At 35.7% G+C, this 10,957-nt stretch overlaps 1 protein-coding gene across 7 annotated transcripts in view; it reads left to right on the top strand.

Annotated features, from left to right (window-relative positions):
* The window catches only part of INTS6 (integrator complex subunit 6), a 44,464-nt gene extending 33,553 nt beyond the window's left edge, over window positions 1-10,911 (top strand). For 2 of the 7 annotated variants that reach the window (XM_071738637.1, XM_071738627.1), the window contains 9 exons: window positions 400-494; window positions 891-1,001; window positions 2,594-2,809; window positions 2,918-3,044; window positions 4,282-4,424; window positions 5,091-5,325; window positions 6,038-6,409; window positions 6,851-6,944; window positions 10,321-10,911. In XM_071738637.1, coding sequence (XP_071594738.1) covers window positions 400-494; window positions 891-1,001; window positions 2,594-2,809; window positions 2,918-3,044; window positions 4,282-4,424; window positions 5,091-5,325; window positions 6,038-6,409; window positions 6,851-6,944; window positions 10,321-10,414 — 1,487 coding nt within the window. In that variant the 3' untranslated portion in view covers window positions 10,415-10,911. The other 5 variants (XM_071738605.1, XM_071738616.1, XM_071738644.1 and 2 more) reach the window with 3 other exon arrangements.
* Window positions 10,912-10,957: the final 46 nt, after the last annotated feature.

Raw genomic sequence — 10,957 nt, forward strand, 5'->3', positions numbered from 1 at the left:
GTAGAATGTTAAGCAATGTAATGGTCTTTAGTAACTTGTTCTGCAGGTCACCAGTCAGATGGCCTTCATGACTCAGACTCAATATCTAGGATGATTTACTTCATCATCATTTTTTAAGATACATTTTAGTCTCACTTCTCTCAATATTTTAGAGCCATTTTTCTTAACCTGTTGTCTCGATTACCAGTTCAATAGATGGTTTATCAGCTTTCATCTTTTGGCAGCAGCATTAATCTTGTGTCTGTATATATTTGTTTTAGTTGCATGTTAAAATACACATTAATTTAAGCAGTAAGGAACTGGCATTTCTTTGAGAGTTTCTTTTATCAGAGAAAAAAAAGATGCAATGCTGTGTAGAAGTGCCTCTCATTCTGTCTCTGTTCTTTTTATAACCATCAGATGACTTGTTTAAAGTTCACAAGGCAAAGCCCACGTTGAAATGGCGGCAGTCATTTGAAAGCTATCTGAAGACAATGCCTCCTTATTACCTTGGGGTAAGATGAGTTATGGTGTTAACATTTCTACTTGATTGTGTAGCTGTAGTTACCTGTCTGCTATGGGTGTATTCCCTATTTCAAGTAAAATATGTGTTAATAAAGAGGCAGTGGTTCATGCCTGGTTATACTTACTCTTTTAACTGAAGTCCTGTGGAAGGGTTGAGACCTGAATGTGATGAAAATTCATCAGCTTTGATGTGTATATAAATAGTATCTGTTATTGATTCTGTACGAGTGGACTTATGCTTTAAAATGCTGCTGTAAATGTCTTTTTTTTCTTCTTTTCTAACTTTGAGGACCTCATGTTCTATTTGAAATGGATATAGTTAGCTGAAGTATGTGTACAATGCTTATAAAGTTAAATATGATGACACAATTTATTCCATGTTTCAGCCTTTGAAGAAAGCTGTGAGAATGATGGGAGCACCAAACCTTATAGCTGACAATGTGGAATATGGACTTAGTTACAGTGTCATTTCATATCTCAAAAAGTTGAGTCAGCAGGTAATGTTGATGCAAAAGAGCAGTAAAAACTTATTCTAGTATCAGGATAATCTTAAAATACTCAAGTTCCAGGAAAAAAGAGTAGAAAGATCAGGTTAATATCTTCCTATAAGCAATTAGCAAAAAAGCATTTTGGTTTTCTGAATCAAAAGAAAATTTGATGTTTAACTTTAGACTTCTGTAGGGTGGACTGTAAAGATAGACATGGAGGTTCAAATTGAAGGGTTTTTATTTTTAATTTAAGAAGCATTTTTACTTGTACAGATGGTAACATACTTTTGTCCAAAAGTAAATGTGTTGTCTTACCTTAGATATTAAAGCTGTTGGAGCATTTTTTTCAGAAAATAATTTTATTCTTTGTGCATCTGAATCAAAGTGTCCTTTCATTAGCTTGTGAAATGAAATGGAGAGTGTTCAGTATATATAAAATGACATAATTCAGAATTTCAAATAAGGTTACAAACATAGAAGTGTGAACTTTAGAAATTGTTGGCTGTGTTCAGAATAGTGCCCGTATCTTTGAGTAGTCTCCTACTTCAGCTGAAGCATTTCTGCCCTGCTACCTACACTTGTGTTGATCTGTGCATGATAAGCTGTCTTGCTCAAGACCAAAAAGTAATGCAATAGACTTGAAAATTTGCAAAATAGTAGTGCAGGTGCTTTTAACTTGGCTAATGAGTTCTTATGGACCTTTTTTTTTTTTTCTTAAAATGTTAATGTAAATTATTTAAAGAAGCAAACCTCTTGGTGTTTACATTATATGCTATTAAATCATAGTCATATCACTCAGAATTCTGTCAGATAAACTGATTTCTCAACCTAGATGTCTTTTACTCCTAGTATGTAATGACATGCACTACAAATTGTACTTAAAGCATTTCTAGCTTCTGAAAGGCTCTGCCAGTGGAGACTCTTTATTCTTAATAAGTGCATATTCAAATTTTGAGTAGTGTACAAATTTATGTGAAACTGCAAAACCAACATTGGCAGGTGTATTACTAAATTATTTTTGGCTCTTTGTTCAACTATGTCCTGCCAAAAAGCTGGTGTTTATGAACGTGTTCAATTTGGTACAGACCTAACATAATATTATGGGCTAGGTCTGTCTAGTCAAACAGATGGAAGTATTATCCTTTATTTAGTATTTATGCTACAACTATTTGTAGTGAGCTTTTAAAAGTTGATAGCATTGTGTGACTGACCCCAACTATAGTTGTGGGAGAATTGGTCTTCTGAGAGCTACAGTGTTCAGCTGTTACCACGAAAACCAGTCTATGTGAGCACACATAGATTTGCAGAAAATTACTAGTCAAATTATGGCATTTTATGAAAATAAAAGCATTGCATGCATCTTGGTGCTTAGATACCATAATGGGCAGCAGAGGAGAAATATGCAGAAGATCTAGGCACAACCTGTTCACTATATTTAAAATTGTTAATGGTTATGTATTAAGCACTCATCCTGGTTATGGTCGTCATGGTGTATTAGCACGTTGTTGAATCTTCTAGGTAGGAATTTAAAATGAATAAGTCTGACTAATCCTTTTAAGAGCATATTGTCAATTTTATTTATCTATTTATTTCAAATTAAGGCCAAAATAGAGTCCGATAGAGTCATTGGCTCTGTAGGCAAAAAGGTAGCGCAAGAGACTGGAATTAAGGTCAGAAGCAGATCACACAACCTGTCTATGGCACATAGGAACGATTTTCAACATCTGCTACAGGGGATTACTGGGGAAATTCCTCATAGACCTCTAGACCTCAATATGAAGGAGTATGCTGGGTTCCAAATAGCTTTGCTGAATAAGGTAAGCACCACTGTGTGTAATGTTGTTATTTTCAATACACTTCCATTGAAATGCTATATATTGTTTCCTACGTGATAGTAATTGGAACTTTATTTACTGGAACCATAGGATTTGAAACCTCAGACTTTTAGAAATGCTTATGACATACCCAGAAGAAATCTTTTGGATCAGTTAACACGAATGAGATCTAATTTACTGAAGAGTACTCGCAAGTTCCTCAAAGGACAAGATGAAGGTTGGATAAAAAGTTTCTTTTTTGCCTACCTCTGATCTGATCAGTACTAAAAAAATTAAGACTGTAACAAATAGTGTAGTTCTTTAAAACTTTGTGGCTCTCTGGTGCTGCTCTTGAACTGCATGTTTTGTTGAGGATTGAGAAGATACAGATTCACTGTATCAGATTCTCTGTCCTTTACACAGTATCAGGAGACTTGGGGTTTTACATAGGATTCTTTCTTTGGTCACTGTTTTTGCCCAACTTTCATAATCTATCTGAGAAAAAAACCTACAGGACAGTTCTGAACATTACAATCTCCCTCCATAGAAGTGGGTTGTAAGCAATGGAAACGTAGGCTTGTTCATGGGGTGCTGCCAGTGGGGTTCTTTTGCCTTTTAGGCCAGTGACAAATAGTTCAGCAGTCTGCTAATTTATTCCTTTACCTTTCTGCTGTGTCTTCTGGCACTGCTTTATGGCAACTAAGAAACAGAGGATGATGACATAAGTGGAGAAAATGAGGAGGATGCAAGGGAACATGCACATTACATTAGTGCTGTGACTGCTTCAGCCAGATTAACATCTATGATCAAATGGTTACTTAATGTGAAAAAGAAAGTTGCTGTCTAGGGAGGGGTTAAACCATCTAAGAACTAAAGTTAGGGTTTTTTCCTGCTATTTCTGCCATGCATATTTTTTTCTTGATTAAAGGTTTGATAACTTTAAAATAGTTTAGAATCAGGTCCTATGGATTTTAAGAATTTGTAGATTCCAGTGGTCAGAAATCACCATTTCTTTGGCAAAAACTAGTCTCAACAATTAAATCATGAGTACCTAGAATTGGGTAGAGTTATGTCAAAGATATATGCAGCATGGCATTACTACTTTGCTTTAATGCAGCTTTCGTTTGTAGCAATGTTTTGGTTATAATTTGTTCACAGTTTCAGCTTTTTCACCCTTCTACCCTGTTGAAATGTTATGAGACACACTGGAAAACTGACGTCCACACATGACAACTATTGATTTTTCCCTGTCTTAATGATAAATACACAAGACATGTACTGATTTGTTTAAGCAAGTTTCTTGTATGCAAAGCATGATGATGCAAATAACAGGCAGTAATGATAATGAGTTTTGCACATTTATTTTGTTAATACATTTCATAAAGGAATGAAAACTGGAGGCATGAAGTGGATATAAATTAAGTTCTTGTAAGGTGAGCAATATCATATATTAATAAACCCTTCTGTTAAAATAGATCAAGTTCACAGTGTACCTATAGCACAAATGGGCAACTATCAGGAGTACCTAAAACAAATACCTTCTCCTCTCCGGGAACTTGATCCTGATCAACCAAGAAGGCTTCATACGTTTGGCAACCCATTCAAATTGGACAAAAAGGTGACTTTCTCTGTAAAGCTTTTTAAAAAATGTGTTGTTGTGAGCGTGTGTGCAACTACTTTTAGAGCATTTGAAGGGCAATGGATTGTAGAAACGCTTTGAATTATTTCAAAAAATAAAGCTTAAAAGAAAGTGTCTCAGGTGTTTTTCCATCAGTAGTATCTGATGGAGGGCAGTCTTTGTAGGAAAAACAGTATTTAGCCTTTGGAAATGTATTATAAATGATATAAGTTTGTCACTGTAGTATAGGTAATACCTAATCTTGTTTCTGTTACCAAACTTCTCCTATAAAAACCTTCCCATAATTTTGGGAGGATAGACTTTCCCTTTTGTCCAAATCTGTCTCGGACTTGACTAAATTCCCAGCATCACTTGGAACTCTTTTAAATGTTTGGGTCATTTACAATTACTAAATAAGTTTGACAATTCACTCAGTTGTCTTTCTTGGCAGACCTTGGGGTAAGGGCCTTGAGCACAGTTTAGAAAGGATTTGGGATGTTTTTCCCATATTTCATATTGCCATTTGAGAGTTCAGTACAAAATAGTATGCTGTACATCGTTGCGTTATACGTGGTGAATATCAACACATTAAAGCATTAATTACATTTTATATCATGTAGTTTTGGTGCAAAGTTTTAAGAATTATCCCTATTAAATTAATTACAGGGAATGATGATAGATGAAGCAGATGAATTTGTATCAGGACCTCAGAATAAACATAAAAGACCTGGAGAACCAAATATGCAAGGGATTCCCAAAAGGCGGCGTTGTATGTCCCCCCTGCTCAGAGGCCGCCCGCAAACTCCTCCCGTTGTGAATAACCACATTGGAGGAAAAGGGCCACCAACACCCATCACACAAGCACAGCCTGACCTTGTTAAACCCATCCCTATTCACAAAAGTAAGTGAATCTTCATAATCTTGATAGAGTTTACTTTTTAATTTTTGCAAAAAAACTTGTTTATGTAGAAACCCCATTGGCGGATTTGCCAGATATGGCAATTTTATCCCTTAATTTTGAAAAAGAAACATTTTGTGCATCTGGGATTAATTACAGAGTTAGTGTTTCAGACGGTTGTCCCAGTATAAACATTTTTTTCCTGTATTAAATGAAGAGACAATGTAAACAGTCAGAAGGATGTTCTTCCTTTGTGTGGGAATTCAGATGCTCCAAAATGATCACAAAGTGAAGTTTGCTCGAAGTTTGCTGTAGTGCAATGGATTTACTTCCCTTGGTGTGGAGATGAGGTGCTGTGGAGCAGTCTTTCTCACTGCTCATCACTAAAGTAAACTTCATCAGTTCAGTTTAATGGGGAAAGACAAGTTTGTCATAAAAGCACATTTTACAGGTGTTTTTTCTTTAGTTAATAGTCCTTATAGCAATTTCTCTTTTCATATAAGGAATATACCTGTGGGCCTTTTAATCCATAACTTACCAAAAGTTTTAGTGTTGTGCTGAGTGTTACAAAGCACATTTTCTTGTGCCTGGCACATAGAGCAGACTGTACAAGCTGGAGCATAACTTTACAAGACTTTAATGCTGAAGTGACTCATTGGCTTATATCAGATGATAAAGAAATTGAAGCTGACAAATGTAATCTTTGTTTTTTCAGCGTCAGAAACAAATAATGAGGTTACAATGGAAGATGTGGTTGAGAATCATGTTGCAGACCCAGTTGCATCAGACACTTTCCCAAATACTGTGGATTCAGATTTTTCTGTGTCCTCTTCTCCGTTCAATTCATTGGATCGACCGGCATCTCATGCAGAGGATGCAGGCCATGGACATCTAGGGAATAACATGAATGTTGATGGGTTTTTGGAGAATAATGAAGAATCAGGTAGTAAAGAACAAAATACTGAAGAAAACTTGCCAGTGTCTTCACCCAGCAAAGGGAAAAAAACAGTGCATTGCAGAAGTTCCAGAGAGATTAATATAGAGCTAAGAGCACAAATTATGAAAGAGATACGAAAACCAGGGAGAAGTAAGTATTCCTTATCTCTCTTTCAGATTACTGACATGAGAACTAGACAAAGAATTCACACTAGGCCACTGGTTTAGAAACATAATGAACCATGAGATGAAGCAAAGAAAATTTAAAGCTGAAAGATTTGTTTAAAAACCTCCACTAAAAGCTTCCTGGATGAGTGATAAAAACATTTCTCTACCTATCAGTGTTCATGAAAGTCATGTTTTTTATATTATCAGTATTAGAGTTAGTCTGTTAATAATATCCTAAGCTCCAGCATCCTATGTTTTTTAGTGTACATTAGACAGTGTCATTGATACAGGCCTGGTTGATAGGAGATATCTCCTAAAAGCTTACAAAAACTGAATTAACCTGTTGCATTTTACTCAGATCTATTACAACAGATATCTCTGTAGGGATTTCTTGAGTAACCATGATTTTGCTCTTCTCTTTAAGAATATGAAAGGATCTTTTTTTTATTGAAGCATGTACAAGGAAGCTTACAAACCCGACTGATATTTTTACAAAATGTTATTAAAGAAGCTTCAAGGTAGGTAACTGAATTGTATTAATATTACAAAACTACACTAGGTACTGCCATACATACCTGCTTGACAGCCATGCAGTTCTTTGAAATTTGCCACACAACATGTTGCACTGCATGAAAACAATGCCCTCAAAAAACCCAGAAGTGCAGAAACTTTCTGATGTTCTTGTGTTGTTTGCACAAACCTGAGATTTCTTTCTTAATGTTAGCAGCTGTAACTGCCAAATCACCATTAAATGTAGATGGACAAATTGTATAGGAAGAGAAGGTAACTCCAGGAAATCATTCGAGTTGGAAAGTTTAAGTGTGAAACTGCTGAAAACTGCTGGAACTGGAAAACTGATGTACTTGGAAGACTGATGGAAGGGCATGTTACTGTGAATCAGGTTTTCAGAAAAAGTTGACATTTATTATTCTGCATCAACTCAAAAATCTCATCCTAAAAATATTTTTGAGATCCAAGTTTGCTCCATAAATATATGTATTTGCCCCACAGATTTGTTTTCTTCAGAGATATTTTAGTATTGTCTGAGGCTGTGGAAATATGGAGATAGCTTGACACTGGAGCAGAGACTTGCTGAGAACTTAAACCATGTGTTCTACTTAAACCAAGTAGAAACTGTTCCTTTACAACATCCTTAGACTGACCATACTTGCTTAGCACCCTACATGTTAAGGAAGAAACCATGTAATTAAATATGGTTGGAGCCTATAGATTTTGAGCTGATGTGGACTAATAATTCCATTGTGTTCCTTGGTTATAAATATAAATAATTTTGAGGCTTATTGCAGAAGCATCGAAGAATAGTTGATTATTTTTGTTTTTGTTTTTGCTGTAATCCGGTTTTGTAGCCAGCTTTTTTTCTTGTGGCATTATTAAACAGATTTTATAATTAAATAAAAATCAATGTAATTTTGGGGTAAAACCATGATGAGTGTTTAAGGTATGTGATTGTTGGACATTTGTACACCTTTAGCATTCTGCTGCCAGCATAGTGGCGCATATAGATATTTATAGATCACACTCTCTTCTTACAGAAACAGTTACTTTATCATGCTTTTGCTTTTATTTTAAATTTATTTTAAATTTATTTAAATTTATTTTAAATTCAGTATTATTACTGAATCACCTGTCAGAGTTCTTCCACAGCCTCAGGTTATCCATTATATTATACAGGTTATCAATTATATTTTGGCACACCAAAACAATACTGCTGCTTCTGGAGTCTGTGGCAGTCCTTAGCAGGGCTGGAATATTAGTGTCTCTAAAATTATGCTCTTCAGGTCATCTGTAATTTTTTCTTCTATTTCACAGATTCTCTGTCTCAGTTATCTTTTTTCCTCAGTTGATTTTTTTCTCTACAAAATTTGGCAGGGGTGGAATGTTGCTGTTGGAAGCATCAGAATTAAATCCTGTCTCTCACCACAGCCAACAGTTTTCTGTATCTACTGGTGTAAAAAGTTGGCAATTCTGTTTTTCTCAGCTGTTGTTAAGCTTTAATTTTTATTTGTTTGAGTGCAGGAACAACTTAATCTCTTAATCTCCTTCCTCTTCTCTCCTAGGCTAGATTTTTATTACGTGTTCATTTTATCCAGCCAGGTAACACTGCAGACAAATCTCTGTGCAGTTCTCTGCTTCTTTCCTTACCCAGGCAAGCTATTGCATTTAACCAAGGTTCCCTGCTCTTTGCAGGAAACATCTTTAGACTCTCCAGAATTGTTTAAGATAGTCCTGTTAACTGATAGCTGACTTTGCAATACCATAAATTTGGGATACCTGCTCTCTTTTCCTGGATTCAGCTTTGATTCTCAACACAGACTTAAAAAAGCTCCTGAATGTTTCAGCAGGAACGGGTGTGTTTAGAAACAGTCCCTGTTCAAATCTGGTGGTTGTGAGGGGAGAAGAAGTGCTTAATTCTGTTAATTGCAGTAGTAGTTAATGTGGCAAATGGTTTCTGTTGTCTCAAAAAAAAAAAAAAAAAAAAAAAAAGCAACTTTCTGTAGGGTTCACTATTTAGAGAAGAACTTTGAGTGAGATGTGATACAGTGCTCTTTAATTCTTATGCCATCAGTAATATGAGAATAGTTAGCAATGTGTTTTTTCCCCATCTTCCACCAGGTTAAAAGTTTCTAGGAAATGTTTGCTGTTAACTTCTGCAGCTGCTTCAGAAGGGCTTGATGGTATCCTGGAAAGTAACATTGCCCAGAATATAAGCATGTTAAATTTTTGCTAGGATTGCATTATAATAAACCACCTTGCTACTAGCTTAAATAATTTGACTTTCACCAGAGGCACTAAGAAGGAATAATTATCTATTTCTCAGGCTAATGCATTTCAGTAAGCAGGGAGTAGTTGTGAAGAAGAGAGGGAAAGCAGTATTTGAAGTGTGGGCTTTCTGTAGGGTTACTGAGGAGAACTGTGGTGAGAAGGAAGGATCAGAGCCCAGAATCATGGGGATTCAGTGAGATAGTAAGGGGTTTGGAATGGCAGCTTGTTTCTCTATGGTCAAACTGGGACTGTGGGGAATTCTGTGGGATGTGAGTTAGGACAGATGCTGGAACATGGACTGGGAGGCCTGGCTGGGACTGGAGGCTTTTGCCAGGCTTTAATAAGACCATGGGAGTGAACTCTGTGTATAGTTCAGAACGATGCTGACTTGAGAAAGTCTGTGATCTTTGCTGCTTATCTTTGAATATGTGCATGGCTACCAAAAGCTTTGATCAAAGTGGCTTCTCACATGAAAAAAATGTCTCAGGGGGAGGACTAGCTTGAAGCAGCAAAGAGCTGTGTGCTCTGAGGCAGGGAGGTGTGCAGAAAAGATCTGCCTGAATTTATGTAATCAGTCTGATATACAGCTGCAGAAACTCCAGGTATGGATTAAATCTGTAATTTAAAAAAATAATAATTTCTCAAACACTTAATTTGTATTTCTTTCTTTGGAATTTGCTCTGCACTGTGTTAGTGCCTATTCCCTCACTAGTATCAACTTCACTTAACTTTTGTCAATGCACCACAAAGGCACACAACCCCTTGAAGCTCTTGACAGCTTTAGGATTATATTTTTTTCATCATGTTTCATTTCTATACTTCAGAACTTTACTTCTGGAGACAACAAACACTAAACCATTTTTCCTGGCTTTCTGAGGGATAAATGACGTTCAGCAACTTGTTAGAATGGACTGTAGTAAGCATAGTTTTGTGTTCTCTCATTAAATGGAAAATAAGTAGTTCACTAAAACTTTGGGAGATGTATATATGAGGTGTATACAAGCTCATCATGCCCTTGACCTAAAATAATAGCTGAAATTTCCAGGGTTCAGTAAAAGTTTGTGACCAATGTTTTGTGTATGACTGGGTTATGCTTTCTTTTCAATGCAGGTTTAAAAAACGAATGCTGATAGAACAACTTGAGAGCTTTCTGGAAGAAATCCATCGCAGATCAAATCAGGTCAATCATATCAACAGCAGCTAAGAGACACTGCACAAAAGACAAAAGCCACAGCAGAGCACTGCTGTCCTTACTTGCATTCATTTTTGACATGCACTCTTATCTCAAGTTCCTATACCTTGAAGAATGAAAAGCTGCTCTATAAACTGATAAAAAAAGTACCCATCATCTTTTTTTTTTCTTCACTTCTGTTATTTTTGTAATGTGAAAAATATCACAAAAACATTTTTATTTAACTAAACAGAGAACTTCTTGCTTGTCATGGACTTCAGTCAATGTCACTTTCCCTCAGGTTCTATTTTTCTTAATTCAACCTTCAAAACTATCACCTCTTAAGGTTGAACTTTGCCAAAAAGTTGCTTTGTAATTTTCAAAAATAAAAAAAAGCACATACATTAAACAAGGTAATGTTTTGTATATACAGTTATTTTGGATATATTATTGTAAGTTGTATAAATGTATTTTGAAAAATATTTAAGAAAAGCACTTTTGTTATTCCATCAATAAAAACTCTATTTTAATCTTTGTGTAGGAATGAGTACAGTTTTTGTTGCTATGGTTCATTGT

Source organism: Heliangelus exortis, chromosome 1 (genome assembly GCF_036169615.1).
Source record: "Heliangelus exortis chromosome 1, bHelExo1.hap1, whole genome shotgun sequence".
NCBI lineage: Eukaryota > Metazoa > Chordata > Aves > Apodiformes > Trochilidae > Heliangelus > Heliangelus exortis.